At 44.8% G+C, this 17,591-nt stretch overlaps 1 protein-coding gene across 1 annotated transcript in view; it reads right to left on the reverse strand.

Moving 5' to 3' along the window:
• The window catches only part of LOC107499919 (ly6/PLAUR domain-containing protein 8), a 29,554-nt gene extending 13,110 nt beyond the window's left edge, over positions 1–16,444 (reverse strand). The window contains exon 1 of the mRNA XM_016124555.2: positions 16,389–16,444. Coding sequence (XP_015980041.1) covers positions 16,389–16,416 — 28 coding nt within the window. The 5' untranslated portion in view covers positions 16,417–16,444. The remainder of the gene's footprint in view (positions 1–16,388) is intronic.
• Between the last annotated feature and the right edge of the window lie 1,147 nt (positions 16,445–17,591).

A 17,591-nucleotide genomic window follows, 5' to 3' on the forward strand; every position in this document is an offset into this window, starting at 1 on the left:
CTTCCAAAAGGAAGGACCTTCACCTGGGAGCTGGCTGCCACCTCCCACTGCACCCCCGCACACACATACCACACATACATGCACACAAATGCATACACACCACACATCATATGTAACACACACTCACACACATTGCACACAAGTACCACACACCACAGAGCACATCACACACAGCACACACACACCATGTATAACACACATATACACACACATGCACACGCACAGCACATACATACCCACATACAACATACATACACCACAGATACACTTACGCTCACTACACACCATACATACCCCACCCTCACCATATCTAAAACAGATATACACACACTTCTCTGCACCATGATCCCCTGACCGACTTATCAGGGGTCTGTGAAAAGGAAAAGAAGCTGTTATAATCACAGGGGATGCTGACTGGTCTGCTACCTGAGGGACTTGCCATTTAGTGATCCAAGGGGAGTTCCATACTGGATTAAATCAGGGGCAGCCATTCTGTGCTCTGCAGCCTGTGCCCCACACCAGTCACCCTTCCTGGCCAAAGGCCCAGTGGGGAGATGAGTTCAGGAGTCATGCCTCCTAGTAGGGGTGAGAATAGAGGCCACGGCAGCCACATCAGACACGTGTACGAGTGCCTCAGTTACTGGTGTGAACCAATGACCAGGCCATTTTCGGAGGAAAATAATGGAGGTCCAGAAAGGTGAGGACCTGGCCCAAGGACACACAGCAGAAAGGGAGAGCCTGGAGGTGATGAGACCCAAGGCCCTACTGGCCACCTGCCACCATGTAGAGCAAGGGAGTGGCCCTGGGCCAGGCGATAGGGGCAGGGAGTGGGGGAGGACAGGGGGAACTGACAGCCCTCACAAAGTGCTTTTCTCCATCCTGTCCTCTCCTCTTATGTGTCCTCACTCAAAAAAGCCAACGGTCAGACAGAGGGGCTCAAGGGCCACACTATACCTCACAGGTTAAGAGCAGACCAGCTGCCCGGAACCCCAACCCACACTGTTTCCAGCCACTCCCACACTGGCCCTCACAGCCTTGCAGCCCAGCCCCAGTCCTCATCTGTGGTCTGGCCCAGAGAAGCCTCCGCAGAAGGAAGCTGCCAGGAGGTTGGAGCAAGTATGCAAGGGGCCTTATATGGCAGGTACTGCTCAATCAGAAAGCTTGCTGCCTGAGCGAGGGGCTTCGAGTCAGGAGGGGCCCTGCCCAAAGCAGGGCACGGGCAGCTTAACCCTTTGGGAGGAGGGCACCAGGCCAGTTATATGAGGCCACCAGCCATCTGAAACAAACTCAGTCAAAGTTCACCTGTGGCAAAATGTGTACAGAAGCAAGGTGTGTCCCCACGTCGCCTCATGCTGGCTGTGGCCCACCAAATGGACCACGCGCCCTGCTAATTAGTCACAAGCATCACCCTACACTGACCTGGTGAAGCAGTCACCTTCATTAGCCATTTACAGATGAGCAACCAAGCCTGGAAGCAGTATGTTAGAGACTTGCCCTGGGTCTCATACCTGGGTTGGGTCAGCACTAAGACTCAGGCCACATGAGGTCTGCACGGCTCAGGAAAAGGGCTCAGTCACTGGGACAAGTGTCAACCTCACTCAGTCTCGGGGTCTTCCAGCCCAGACAAGGGTGACGTGTTGTGTAGCCACATAGGGTGCACCTCAGTGAAGAGCCCATGGCCAGTGCTGCTGCCACTGCACAATTTCCAGGCCACCCATCTGGCCCAGCCATCTGGGTAGCCCCTGTGGGAAAGAGCCCAGGTCAGCTCAGGCCCGTGCAGCCCCTCACACCGCCCACGGTGCTCCCAGCTCTGAGTGTGGACCTGAGTTCCCCACCCTCCTCCTCCTTCTGCTGTCCTTGCCACCACACACAAATACCACTTACACATGGGGACAAGTTGGAAAGGGACCAGGGATGCAACACCACCAGCTTGCAGCTAAACCTTGAGGTGCTCTGCTCTAAAAGTACACCTTGTCCACTTGCAGCCCACTCAGGCCTGGCCTGGGGCTCAGCTCTTCCTCTCTTCCCCAAACTCATCCCTTTATTCAGAAAACACTGCGAGAGCACTTGCCATGCATGGGGCCTGCCCCTGGTGTTTTGGAGGTTTCTGAGCAGAGTCAGACTTTACCCCCCTGGAGTGGAGTCTAGGGGGACAGAGCACATTAATGAAGTGACAAGCAAGCTAACTACAAGGCACATTAGGATATAGCAATTGCTCTGGCATAACACAGCGAAAACTAGGTGGGGGTTGATTGCGTGGGTGCAGGATTCAGTCTCGAACAGGGAGGTCTGTTCTTGTCCCATGAAGAAGGTAAAATTGGGGTCATTTTCATGAGCAGAACCTCTATCAACTTCTGTCCTCTATCTTCCCCTCTGTTCTCAGAGAGTTATTCCCTGAACACAGGCAGCTCCCCTGTCTGGCTTCAGTGCTCCCACTGGGCAGGACCTGGTGGGGGTGCAGGAACAATCACCAGGGGTGTGGGTGGGAGGGATCCCCTGATCATGCCTCCCACAGCTGATGTGCTGCCTTTGAGAGTAATGCAGGGAGGAGGCAAGATAATTAAAAATGTTAATCAAGCCACATTCAGGGACTGCAATGTGCTGACCAGCCTTGCAGCCAGGCCAGGAGAATACCTGCAGAACAAAGGAAAATTTCTGTTGGGATTGCTAACAAGAACCAAGAATCATTCCCAATGGCTAAAACCAGGAGGAACCTTGTCTACTTCCCCCCTCCCTACTTCTACCTACCAGGGTAAAGGGGGTCAAATATGTAATGACAGAAATCTAACTATGGGTTGTGAACATGTAGAATAAATATATATGTGCCTTACTATTAAAAAATTAATTAAATAATTAATTTTAAAAAAAAAAAACCATGAGGAACCTAAGGATTAAAGGCTGGGAACTGCCAGCAACCCTTTCACTCTACATATTCTTACCTTTTCACGCTGCATACTCTTCACCTTCCTCACTGTATGTCCATATCACAGGCAATGGGAACTAAAGGACATTTAAACTGAATTCCCGGAACACTCAGGGTCCCTCTCAGTGCCTTTACTCTTGTCTTTCTCACTGTCCTCATCTCTATTGTCACTGTCTCTCACTGTCCCTCTCACTCTCTGCCTCCAAGAGAAGACCACACTCTATCGGTGGAATGTTACCCCTTTTCTAATAAACTTTCCTTTTGACTAACTTCGGCATGTGTATTGAATTTTTTCTCCCCATCTTTTGGGGATATTTGACCTATCTTACATCAAGAAGACAGCCCAGGGACCACTCTGGTGCCAGGCTGGGACCTTCAGGACTATCAGGGTTGTCACTTCTTCTGGGAAGGCACCACACACACACAGGCAGATGCGCCAGAGAGGACCAGGAAGTTCTGGTCTGAATCCAGACTTTGCCCCTTGTGGCTGCAAGTTACTTAGTAACCCGAGCTCCCTCTGCTTGGTGACCATCACACCCTGGGGAAGTGTCCCTGGGAAAATGCCCCTGGGTTATCATTTCCTCTTGGAACCCACCCCAGCCCCCCGGGTTTTTTTGTGAATCAGCTAACAGTAATGCTATAGAGGGTGGTCAAATGTGATGCAAGGATAGCCTCCAGACTGTAAATGCAGCCCCAGAAGTCATAGCCTGCTAGCCCATGGCCTGGACAGGTCAGGGGTAGATGTTGGGGTCCCTGAGAAAAGGGAAGACAGACCCCGAAGAGACCTCTCTTCCAGGCCTTCAGAGAGCAGGGCTATGACAGCTTTGTGTGATCAACTTCTGCTCACCACTCAGAACACAGACCCAGCCCCGCTCCTCCCTGCTCCAGGCCATCTCTGTCATTGCCTGGGGTCAGCAGGGACCAGGACACCACAAAAGAACAGTTCTGCAGCACACACCCGCTTCTAGACTGGAAGTAGGATTTTAACACATAGCTAACTCCTATTTTCAAACGAAGACACTGATTGCACCACAGGCCCCTGTCCCCAGTGTCCCCACTGTCTCATTAGAAAAGGACAAGGCCTGCTGTCCTCATGGCCACTCGGCATAGTAGCCTAGACCCACCCAGACCCCTGAGAGTCATTCTGGGTGTTTCTGAACCCTCTGTGGGTGATGGCTCCTCCCAAAATACCCTTAACCATAAGCAAAGCTGGAGGTTAGCTCCCATGAAGTCCAAAATGATTTGCAAAACACACAGAGATCAGCAGGTCATGGCAGGATGCCCAGAGCAGGGATGCCAACAAGAGTCCAAGTTGAGCACCCAATCGAGGGTCCTTTGGGGTACCCCCTCCAATCTCTTCATCTGCATCTGACTGCTGATTGTTCCACTTTGGAAATGTGAAAACAAGCTCAAAACAATGAAATCACTATCCCCAGCATCCTGACCCTCAGGCATGCCCTGAGACAGGCCTCCCTGCAGTCCATGCCCTGCAGGGTGATGACCCCTGAGTCCTGGGTTTTCCCACTGTTATCAGGAAAAGCCTTGCCACCCACTTCTTAAGAGCTGTCCTGAGGCTTACAGGAGATCATGCGAGCAGACACATGGTGTGCCCCATTCCTGTGTAAGGGCCCCAAAAGCAACGGCTCCCTCTGCTGCACCACTCCCCAAGTTGTGCCTGTGACAGCACAGCCTGGGGGGACACCAAGTCCATGCAGGCAGGGGCCAAGGTGAGAACTAACTTCAGAGCACACTTCTACCTCCTGCCAATTGACTGAGCCTGAGTTTCGGTTTCCTCTCCTGAGAGCAAGAGACAACATGGTGCCCATCTTGTCATAAAGATGAAGAGGAAACGTGGTGCTCTTCACGCTCTTCACACAGGGCATATACTGTTATAAAAGTCCCTAGGAACTTCTGCTATTGTTGTCATTAACTCAGTCACTGCAGTTTACCTTGGCTTCCTCTGTGGCAGGCAATGAATCTAGGATCAAATCAGTAATCATCTAAGGAAATTTTCATTAAGGCTATTTCCCTATGAACTCTAGGTTCTAAATTTAAGTTATATGCAAAGAATTGTTGTGTCCAACATTATAAAACCAGTTGTCTTCAAGATCCACTAGTGTGGACACCCACTGGGCTAGTGAGGAAAGACAAAACACCAGACAGGCTTAGCTTGCCACCAGCCACACCATTTGTCAGCTAAGTGGCCTTGTCTAAGACTCTCAAGATTTCCATTGAAACAAAGGGACAGCGATAGCCATTTCCCGCTCACTCACGTGGTGACTGACACACAGGAGCACTCCCCTCCCTGTCCTTCTCTTAAATGTCCTTATGTATTCAAGAAACATGTGTTGTCCTTTACTCTATGCCAGGCACTAGGCAGTGGGGGTACAAAGTCAACAGGCAGATGAGTTTCTTGCCCTCCAATAAGATTTTAAGCTAATAGCCACTGTAAACTGATGGAAACAGACCAACAAGATAATTGCAAATAGAAAAGCTGTGGTAGAAATAAAATGATAGCTGAGATAGGAAAGAAGAGTGTTGGAGTAGGGAGACCTCTCTGAGAGATGAGAAAGAATCAGGCAAAGGGAGAGCGAGCCCAGTGGTTCCAAGGAGGCGGCTAAATGCAAGCAGAAAAGTGTGCTGTGGGCAAGTGTAGCCTTGCTCAAGGAACCAAGAAGGAACCACGAGGTCAAAAAAGTCCTCCTGAGCTTCTTTTACCATTTTATGTTGCTTCTTCTCACAAGCCACTTAGATGAAGTGCAAAGGGCACTGCACTCATTGGCAGAAGATGGGTGTTCAAAACCTTGTTTGCAATTTACTGTGTTAACTTCTCTCCATGAGTCACAATTTTCTTATCTATAAAAAGGTAAGATTAGTGATACCTACCCGGGAGAAAATGGAGGGCAACTCCCTGCCTGCTCTTCTATGAAGTAGAATATGGAAGCGAGCCACACTCAGGATTAAGTCCAATATCCCCTAGAGGTCACACCAAGGTCATTATGTCCCTGCAGAGCAGACTCGGTCATGTTGACAGGAGGAATATGCCTTCTTGATAAAGGACCAAAATACATTGTCTTAAGAAGAATATTAAGACTCACTTTCTGGGTCAAAGGCAAGGTAACCCACAGGTATCCCCACTGTCGAGGAGTCTAAACTAGATCTGGTCACCTGCCCATTTTACTCTTCAGAATCAGCAACTAGGCAGAGCACAGTCTCCATTAGTAGCTAGCCAGAGCCTGAAGCAGTGACTTTGGGAGGACACCAGAAGGGATCAGAGAATGGGGCTGTGTCCCAGGAGAGTGGAGAGAAAGAAGAGCAGAGACAAGAGTGGAGCTTCATAGGAGACAGAGGGAGGGAAATAGGGGATAAGGGATGAAATGTGGACACAGATAGAAGGACCATGCAAGACCCTCTGTTCCTTCTCGGCCTCCTCTGTGAAACCCAGGACAAAAATGAGTCAACTCAGGGTCTTCCCGGACATATCCACCAAACTGTCATTGAATGTACCTCCACTAGTGGACAGCACTAGCCTGCTTCAGAGGATGTGACAATCGCTTCTCAATCACTCCAATGGTGGTGACAGATGGCAGTGTTGTTTTTGTTTGTGTTTTTATTTCATAATACGTACTTTTCAAAATAAAATCTAAAAACCCTGTGACTGTTCCAAATACTTGCTTGGGAACCCCTCGGGCATTAACTTACTTATTCCATTCACTGTGTCCTAAAGACAGCAGCTAGAATGCAAAAGAGTTAAGAAGGACTGGCAGGACTCAAGGAAGGAAAAAACAAGCACATGGATGGCTGAAGAGAAACAACACATGAGGCTGCTTCCTGCATTTTGCTCCCAAGGCTGAGTCTATTTGCTCATGGGTGCAGAGATGGGCTTCGTGTGCCTTTGTGATTCAATCAAATGGCATGCTCCTCTAGAGAATATCGGGTTGTTTAAAGAAGCTTGAATGAATTAAAGGGTGAACCTATGAGGGCCTGTATTAATGTTGGTGGCAATAGGGGCATATGGAATATAAGGCTGGTTTCTATTTCTGGTTTTATAAGTCATGTGACTTTGATCAAGTTCCTTCTCCCTTTTGTACCCCAGGAAAGACACTGATAAGTCCAGAATTCAGTCTAGTTTCAAGTGTATTATTATAACAGAACCAACTGCTCAGAGGCTTCAGTGCCCAGAGGTCAAGTCTCTTTTCTAAGTCCAAATATGGTCATTGAGATCAGGCACCCTGGCCTTAGTACAGACTGTGTGTGAACCCATCATTCAAAGTCTTTTAAAACTATCTCACGGGTCCACGTGTTCTTAAAATGTTCATATAGGAGAATAAAGGCCTGATCAAAAGAAAATCTGGTAAAGAAAACACGTATTTTTAAAAGTGGGTTCTGCTTTGAAAATGGCAACATCAGAAGCTTTGTGGGCCCACAAAAATAAGCATAACCAGCAATAATTGTTTTTAAAAACAACCATATAAAAAAAAATCTCTGAAATTTTACAAAGGACATATAGCAAATGACAAAATATTTATTCACACTCTTTGAACTACAACCCACTTACTCCCACTTCCAAGTTCAGCATGATGAAAACAATTCTACATGGATGCAACCAGATACACAAGATTTCTATTCCCATCCAGGTCCCATGTGAGGGCTATGGAATCTTCCTGGATGGGCAGGCTGCCAGAATTCTTCATTCCCCACAACTACATGTTTTGAATACTAAATTTCAGGCGGGTGCAGCTAAAAGTTCAAGGGCTTCCTTCCTCCACTCATGTGCCAACTATACCAAGAGTAACATTAAACATGAACTAATTAAACAATCTAATTAAAAGGCAGACATTGTCAGACCGAATTAATAAAAACACATCCAACTATATGCTGTCTTAAGGAGAAACACATCAGATTCAAATATACAAGTTGAAAGCAAAAGGATAAAAAATATATAATATCTGATACAAGAAACTTCAAGTTTTAAATTATTGCTGGAGATACATGGATATTTTTATAATATTAAAAATTTCAATACATCAGGAAGATCAACAGTTACGAATGCATTTGTGCTTTAAAAAATGCATGAAGCAAAAACTGACAAAATGAAGAAAAAATTAAAAATTTAACAATAATAGTTGGAGACTCCAATATTCCCATTTCAATTATGGATAGAAAAACTAGGCAGAAGATCAACAAGAAGTAGAAGACTTAGCACTATAAATCAAAATAGACCTAGTAAATATCTATAGAACACTTCACCCAACAACAGCAGAATATACATTCTACTTACCTGCACACAGAAAATTATTCATGATAAAGCATATGCCTGTCTGAAAATAAGCCTTGATAAATTTTAGATGTTAGACATAAGGTGTGTTTTCCAACCAAAATGGAATGAATTTAGAAATCAATAAAAAATTAGAGGACACTCAAAAAAATATGTGGAATTTAAACGGTATACTTTTAAATAGTTGTGATTGGTTTTATCATCAACTTGACTATACTATATATTTGGTCAAACATTATTCTAGATGTTTCTATGAAAGTATTAGATTGTTTAGATGAAATTAACTTTTAAATCAGAATACTCTGAGTAAAGCAGTTTACCCTCCATAATGTGGGTGGGTTTCATTCAATTAGTTGAAGATCTTAATAAAGAAAGACTGATCCCCTGAAGTGAGGTTTCTGTCTTCAGACTTACGCAACAAGCACTCACTCTTCCTTGGGTCGCCAGCTGGTGGCCTAGACACATTTTGAACTTGCCAGCCCCCATAACTGCATAAGCCAATTCTTTACATAACTTGAGAAAAAGAGAGAGAAACTATGAACTATTGTATACCAACAAATTATTTAAACTAGATAAAATGAATAAGTTCCTAGAAACACACAAACTTCCCAAACTGATGCAAGATGAAATAGAAAATATGAATAAGCTTATAACAAGTAAAGAGACTAAGTCAGTAAGCAAAAAACTTCCAATGAGGAAGCGCTCAAGACAAGATGGCTCCATTGGTGAATTCTACTAAATGTTTAATTAACACTAATTCTTCTCAAACTCCTCCAAAAGATTTTAAAAGGGGGAACACATCTAAACTCATTCTATGAGACAGTATTACACTGATACCACAGCCAAAAATATCACAAAGGGAAAAAACACAGGCCAATATTGATCATAAACATAGATGAAAAACCTTCAACAAAATAGTATAAAACTATATCTGATAGCATGTTAAAAAGCTTACAGACCTTGGCCAAGCACCATTAATTCCAGGAATATATGGTTGATTTAACATAGAAAAATCAATCTATATAATACTCATATTAATAGAATTTTTTTAAAAAACATAGAGATCCACATGTAGAAAAATGAATTAGATGTACACCTTATACCTTTCACAAATATTAACTCAAATTAATCTAAGTGTAAAATGAAAAACTATAAAACTTCTGGAAAATAACATAAGAGAAAAATCTAGATAATCTTAGGTTTGGTGATTGACTTTTTCATACAAGACCAAAGGCGCAACCTATGAAAGAAAAAGACAGGTAAGCTGGACTTTATTAAAATTAAAAACTTCTCATCCGATCTTGGAAGCTAAGCAGGGTCGAGCCTGGATAGTACTTGGATGGGAGTCCACCTAGGAAGACCAGGTGCTGTAGGTGTTTAAAAAAAAAATTAAAATCTTCTGCTCTGCAAAAGGCACAATAAAGAGAATAAAAAGACAAGCCACAGACTGGGATAAAATATTTGCAAAAGACAAAGCTGATAAAGGACTGTAGTTCAAAATATAAAAGAATTCCTAAAGATCTACAATAAGAAAATGAACCACACAATTTGAAAATGGGCAAAAAAAGAAGTTCCAGTCAAGATGATGGACTAGTAAAAGGCTGCATTCGCCTCCTTCCATGGCCACATCAAAATTACAACTAAGTTATAGAACAACCATCATTGAGAACCATTTGAAGACTACCTGAAAAGAAATCTTATAATTAAGGACATACAGAAGAAGCTACATCAAGACCGATTACCAAGGTGGAGATACAAAATGGAATGGCTTCACACCACATGTGGTGGTTGAGAATCTGGAGGGATATCACCGCAAAGGTGGTCTGGGTGAGATAGAAGGCTGCTGGAAACCAGGCATCCTCTTAAAGGAACCATGCACAGACTTGCTTGATCATAGTCACTCATCCTGGGTTGCAGTGGAGGGATGGTGACTTGGGAGGCACCAGAGACATACAGGGAGAAAACAAGTTGTGTGGCTTTAGGGAAAGGGCTGAAGGGACAGCAACCATTGTTGCTGTGTTGAACCCTCCTCCCATGCAGCTGGCAAATGAGCATCATCTATCCCATGTTGAGACCCATCCCATGCACCTAAATCTGAATCTGCATTGGCCTGGTGAACTCCACTAGCTCCACCCTGGTGACTCCTTGGGATCCAGCATGCTCAACTCACATACTGTCTGAGGCTCTTTCAGTAACTGAGTTTTACAGGGAACTAGCAGATGGCAGCAGGTCTCGAGTACTATAGGACTTTTGATGAGCTGTGCTAAAACCAGTACTGGTGACAGACAACCTCAGTTGACAGCACGACCTCTCCCAGGTGCCTGTAAGTCTAGCACAGGCAGCAACAAACCACCGGACCACTTTGTAGTTCCTACCAGGTATCCCAGGGACAGTCACAAGCAGTAGTTGAACTTGGCCTGCACAGAAGCACCCCCATGGAGCCCTCAGAATAAACAAACCCAGAGATTGGCTTCTAACCAGACAGAGCACCACCAGATTAACCCCTCAAGTGGTCTCAGGAGGCTCCACAGCCCACTGAATTGAATGTCACTCTGCAGGATCAACCTCAACATAGCATCTCTTGCACTGTGGTCATGGCCAGTATCACAGCCAGTCAGCCTGAGGATCCATCTCACCCACTAACATGCCAACAGCAATAAAGGCTCAACTACAACAGAAGAGAACACAGAACCCACACAAGGGACACACACATGGAGCACCTGGCTCTGGTGACCAGTGGGACTACATCACTGGGTCACATAGGGCATGTACCAAATAAAGCCTCCCGGCCAATCCTGGGAGATGTAGCATATCTTCCTGATACATAGAAACAAACACATGTCCCAAATGGAAAAACAGGAGGAAGCTGAAGAAAAAGAACTAAACCAAATGGAGATAGGCAATCTACCAGGAACAGAGTTCAAAACACCAGTTACAAAGACATTCGATGATCTTCATGAGAACTTCTACAATTAAAACATTAAAATGGAGATAGAATACATTTAAAAAGAACCAGATGGAAATAAAGAATACAGTAACTAAAATGAAAAATACACTAGAAGAGATCAAAACAAAGCAGATTAGATGAAGCAGAGAATCAAATCAGCTATTTGTAAGACAAGGTAGAAAATACCCAATTGAAAGAGCAGAAAGAAAAAAGAATTCAAAGGGGAGGGGAGAGTTTAATAGACCTGAGATAAAATTAAGCATAATAACATTAGCATCATAGACATACCAAAGGGAAAAGAGAAAACAGGGGATTAAAAACCTACTTAAAGAAATAATGATGGAAAACTTTCCTAACCTGGGAAAGGAAATAGACATATAAGCCCAGGAAGTGCAGAGTCTCAAATAAGATGAACCCAAAGAGGCCCACACCAAGACACATCATTATTAAAATGCCAAAGGTAAAGAGAATTTTTAAAGCAGCAAGAAAAAAGACAGGTAGTTACCTGCAAGGGAGCTCCCATAAAACCGTCAGCTGATTTCTAAATAGAAATTTTGCAGGCCAGAGAGACTGGCAGAAAATATTCAACATGATGAAAAGCCAAGATTACTCTACCCAGTAAGCTATCATTTAGAATCAAAGGATAAAGACCTTCCTGGACAAGAAAAAGCTAAAGGAGTTCATTAACACCAAACCAGTATTACAAGAAATGTTAGAGGGACTTTTTTAAGAGGAAATAAAAAAATCAAAAATATGAATAATGACATGGCAATAACTACATATCTATCAACAATTACTTTAAATATAAAAGGATTAAGTGCTCCAACGGAAAGACAGGGTGGGCCTTTGCAACTCCCCCTGGGAGTTGGGGCCACATCTTTACCCACTTGTCTTGTGCCCTCATAAGAAGATATAATGAGATGGTCACAAGCAGACCAGGAAGAGTTCCCTCACTGCTGGCACTGAATCTCCTGGCACCTTTATCTTGGATTCCAGCCACCAGAAAAGTTTGGAGGATTACATATGATTGGAAGGACCCCCTCTTCTTGCATCCAGAGGTCTGGAGACACAACTGTTCTTCTGTATACAAATATGTCATCGAGAGACAAAGACACAGTGTCTGTGTACATTGATTTTATAAAAGTAAATGTGGCTGTGTGGGGAAAAAAAATGGGACAAGGTGAGTTAATGGATAAGAAAACAAAATCCTAACATATGCTGCCTATAGGAGACTCACTTCAGATCAAAAGATACACACAGACTAAAAGTTAAACAGATGGGAAAAGATATTTCATGAAAATGGAAACAAACAAAAAAGCTATAGTAGCAATACTTACACAAGAAAAAACAGACTCTAAAACAAAGGCTGTAACAAGAGACAAAAAAAGACCCAGTAATTCCACATCTGGGTATTCATCCAAAGAAACCCAAAACCCTACTCAAAGGGACATGTATATCCATATGTTCACTGCAGCATGATTTACAGTAGCCAAGATATGAAAACAACCTGGGTGTCCATCAGTGGATGAATGGATAAAGTGGTGGTACATACAATGGAATATTACTCAGTCATAAAAAAAAAGATGAATTCTTGTCATCTGTGACAACATGAATGGACCTAGAGGGTACTATACTAAGTAAAGTATGTCGAACAGAGAAAGACAAATGTCATATGATTTCACTTACATGTAAAAGATAAAGAACAAAATAACCAAATCAGAAAGAAACTCGTAGAAACAAAGAACATTTTGATGGTTGTGAGATGAGAAGAGGGTTTAGGGGTGAGGTGGGTGAAAATGAGAAAGAGATTAAGAATACAAATTGTTAGCTGTAAAATAGTTATGAGGATGTAGAGTGCAGCATAAGGAATGTAGTCAATAATATTGTAATAACTATGTATGGTGTCAGATGGGTACTGGATTTATTGAGAGTGAACACTTTAAGTTATATAAATGTCTAATCCCTATTACACACCTGAAACTAATATAATATTGTCTGCCAATTGTAATTGAAACTTTTCTTTTAATTATTAAAATGTTTTCAAAAAGAACTTATACAATTCAAAATCATGAACACAAACAATCTAATTTAAAACAAAAAATGGTTGGAAGATCTAAATAGATAATTCTTCAAAGAAGACATCCAAATGACCAATATGCCCATGAAAAGATGCTCAACGTCACTAATCATCAGAGAAATGCAAATCAAAACCACAATGAAATATCACCTAACACCCGTCAGAATGACTATCATCAATAAATTAACAAATAACGAGTGCTAGTGAGAATGTAGAAAAAGGGAACCCTCATGCACTGTTAGTGGAATTGCAAATTGGTGCAGTCGGTATGGAAAATAGTATGGAAACTTCTCAAAAAATTAAAAATAGAAGTACTTATGACCCATCGATCCCATTTCTAGGTATATACCCAAAATAAATGAAAACGGAATAGTGAAGAAATATATGTATTCCCATGTTCGCTGCAACATTATTCACAGTAACCAAGAATGGAAACCACCTCAGGGTCCATGGGTGGACAAATGGACAAATGAGATGTGGTACATATGCGCAAGGAAAAAGGACAAAATCCTCCCATTTGAGACATGGATGAACTTTGAGCACTATGTCAGACAAAGACAAGTACTGCCTGGCATTGCTTATACGTAGGATTTCAAAAAGCCGAATTTGTAAAATCAGAGGATATCGTGACAATAACAGGGTATAGGAGGTAGGAGCAGCACAGATAGTGCCTAAGGTACAAACCTGCAGCAGTTGGTAATTAACTTCTAGAGAACTAATGCAGAAAACAGAGACCAAAGACAACAATGTTGTATCATGATCATCATACTTGCTAAGAGGCTGGACCTTAATGATTCCACCCACTAAAGAGAAAGGATAATGTGCAATGTGATGGAGGTGCTAGTTATCACTGCAAAAGCAATCATGTTACAACACATAAACACATCAAATTAATATGCTGTTAATTTGTTAAAATTAGCAAATTAAATGTACATGCTATGTCAAAAATACTTCAATAAAAATGAATACATAAGCACATAAATAAAGATCCCAGTTCTGCCAGGTACCGGCTTTGTGACTCCAGGGCACTGTGTCTAGTCTCCCCTTTAGTAGAATGACAGTAGCGTGTGCTCATAAGGTGAGCATGAAGCTCAAATGAGAAGCATGTGGAGGACTGTGGCAGAGCCTGTTGACAAGGGGTGTTTACAGGTTTTTGTGGTAACAATAATTACTGATTTTTAAAGCTAGTCAAGACCCACTGTATTGATTTCACAATGCAGTAACAGGTCAGAGGCAGCAGCTAGGGAACCTCAGCCAAACCTATACCCTGGGTCACATCCAGAGAGGCTGCCCTGCCATGAAGCACCCCAGCTGGGCAGAAACAAAGCCGTGACAGCAGCCAGCATGACCAGACTCCAGCACACAGACCGTGGCACAGGCTGTCTGCATTCCCACATCATGGCACTGTCCTCTCTCTGAGTCACAGCTCAGCCAGGCACCTCAGAACCATCTGCTACCTCGTAGTACTTGCCTGCAAGGAACATGCTTTGGCATGGAGGCTGCTCCTTACAGTAACATTACTGGACATGCCATGGCCAGATTCCCTTGTCCTGCTACCTAGGGCCAGAGAAGAGGATCGGAGCCTGTGGTCAGTGGAGGCAGACGTCTGCTGAAATATTCTCACTTCCTTTCCAGGGACAGGGGTGCCTCAACAAGATGGGGAAGGCCATGGGCCACGGAGAGTCATCCTGCAGGGGTGCCTGCCAGGGAACACCACTGTCACTTCAGAGAAGGCCATGGTGTTGATGGAGCCTCACCCTGTAAGGAGCGTAAGACCTGCCGACATGCTATGTGACAATGGACAAACCAGTGAGAATGCGAAACCTTAAAAAGGCTCATCTTTCCATATTGGACACTCCTGAAAGTGGCCATCGGCCCCAGAAGCAGTGTTTGGCACATCAGTGACTCACTCCAGGCTGTGACTCAACACAGAAGAGGCAGCAGCCACAGAGAGCCGCTGTCCCATGTGTCAGACAAGGAAGTCCATAATGACTCTGGGACCACCTGTCATGCAGAAAGCAGAATTTTCTCACAGATATCAGGATCGTTTAGGGAGAACAAAGAAGCTAACTTATAAGGACCCACTGGCCACTATGTGGCAATCTGAGCAGCTCTGAAAGACCACGAGTTCACAGTGACACTCAAAAGTTTACATCAGCGCAAAACCAATGGGAAGGTACTATGTTTAATTTCTATCAATTTTATCAAGTAAGGAGGTGTGGAAGCCTGGGGTGCAGCCCTCAATGATTTCAGCTCCTGAACCCTGGCATTTCTGGATGTCACTTTAGATGGCAAAGACTCTTCAAGTGTGACCCAGTTAAGGACCCTGCAGTGAAGATATTATCATGGATTACGAGGGTGGAGCTAAATGCCATCACAAGTGTCCTTAAGAGACAGGCAGAGGGAGAGGTATGACACAGGAAAGAGGAGTGTGTGACCATGAAGGTAGAGAGGGGCAGGGGACAAGGGCAGCGGGAAGAGGCAAGGACGATTCAGCCCAAGGGCCTCCATATGGCATGCAGTCCTGTCACACCTTGACTTCAGTCCAGCAGCACTAATTCCAGATGCCAGCCACAGAGCTAAGAGGGAACCAGTGTGTGCTGTTTGCAGCCACAGCAGCCCCAGAAGCTAAAGTAAGACACATTTTTGGGGAATGGATTTTGTTTCTTCTCTGTGAGCAGGGGACAGAGGAAAGTGAGGAGCTAACTCTAAACGCACCAAACAGCAGCCCATTAGACAGGCTGAACTGGGAAGGAGGGCAGGGCCCACCACACAAACTCAGCAAGTCTGAACCAGATGCCAGCCAGGCTCCCAAGCCCTCTGTGCTCTGGGCCTTCATCCTGGCCTGTAAAGGCCTGAACAAACAGCAGCACCTCTCTACAAACTCAAACCTTCACCCCTAGGAAGACTTCAGCCCCCCTAAAATGCCTGTCTGGGTAAACTTAAGGCTGGAAAAAAAGCAACTGTCCCAGCCACCCTACACGTCCCCTCTCCCTGAGTCTGTGGGAGGGGAGAGCCCAAATTCTGCAGGCCCCAGTGAGCGAACCCAGAGTGCTTCACACAGGCCACTGCCTTCCTTACTTCTGTAACTTTCTACCGCTCTGACTCTGTCCAAGCCCCCATGCCCCTCTCCACTTCTTCACCCTCTAAACTGCCCACTTACCTACAAATCGAAGCTGAGATGAGCTCATGCTGGATGCTCTTCTTCATTGCAATAGAATAGTCCTAATGAAATTGCTCATTATCCCTTTAACTAGCGTTCAACTTCCTTTATCCATGGCACCCTCACCACCCAGGGACTGGGTCCAAGCCCCACTGATTGTGACAGAACACTGAGGGGCTCCAGGGGTTCACCGTGCTCTCAGGTCAAGTTTCCATGTCACACTGCTCGGGCTCCTGGATGTGAGTGCAGTGCCAGGCACAAGATTGGACTGGGGAAGACACTGCGTTTTGAACAAACAGTGTGCACTGTAGCCTTACTGACTGCGGAAACAAAGGCAGCCCTGGGCAGTTTTGAACCACCAAGTACCACGCCCTGAAGTCAACATCTTCCCAGAACTACCTGACCAGGCACCCAGCCCCCAGGATGTGGAGACAGGGTGAAGCTCCTGCTTTGAAAGATCTATATGATTACACCACAAAGGGGAGGAGTAAGCATAGGGCAATTCCTGCAACCGAGGGGCCAACCCTGAGAAAGAGTAGATGGTTTCCCCAGCAGTAGAGCAGTTAGGGGTTGCTAGGGCCTGTGCTGGCGAGCTCCCTCACCCTGCAGTGCTGCACACCCTCCCAGTGAGCGAAAGGAGTGAAGTATTCAATGAAAGTTGGCACACTAGCCTGCGATTCTGACCCAAAAGTTGGAAGTGCTCTGTAAATTTCACAAATGGTGTTGATACTTTGGGGGAGATGGGGTTTCCTAAACTCATGCGTAGGTCCTTAGAGGGCTTGGGTGGTTTACTGTGTTAAAGAGGCTGCTTGTCTCATATCACAAGATGAGTATTAACCAGTTTGTATCAGGCCTCAGGCATTACAGAATCCTCTCCGCTCTTTTATCTTCACTTTCCTCTTTCTTCTCAGGAAGAGAGAGAGGCCAGAAGGAAAAGAGAGCCCAGATTTTAGATGGAGAGTAGTAGGGAGAGGCTCCCTGTGCCTAGCCCCAGGCAGGCGATGGCTAGCACAACTGCATGGAGAGGAGAGCGTAGAACCAGCCTCGTCCTCCCACTGACTAGGCCAGTAGGAAGGTGCAGAGAGATTCACAGGCGCTGGGTGCTGCCCACTCCTCGCCCTTAACCTGCAGCCCTTCTCTGTACCTCCACGCAAATACACGAGCAGAAGTGCTGCCTTCCATCTGCTGCATCCAGCAGGCCTC

This window comes from Rousettus aegyptiacus, unplaced genomic scaffold (genome assembly GCF_014176215.1).
Source record: "Rousettus aegyptiacus isolate mRouAeg1 unplaced genomic scaffold, mRouAeg1.p scaffold_m13_p_7, whole genome shotgun sequence".
Taxonomy (NCBI): Eukaryota; Metazoa; Chordata; class Mammalia; order Chiroptera; family Pteropodidae; genus Rousettus; species Rousettus aegyptiacus.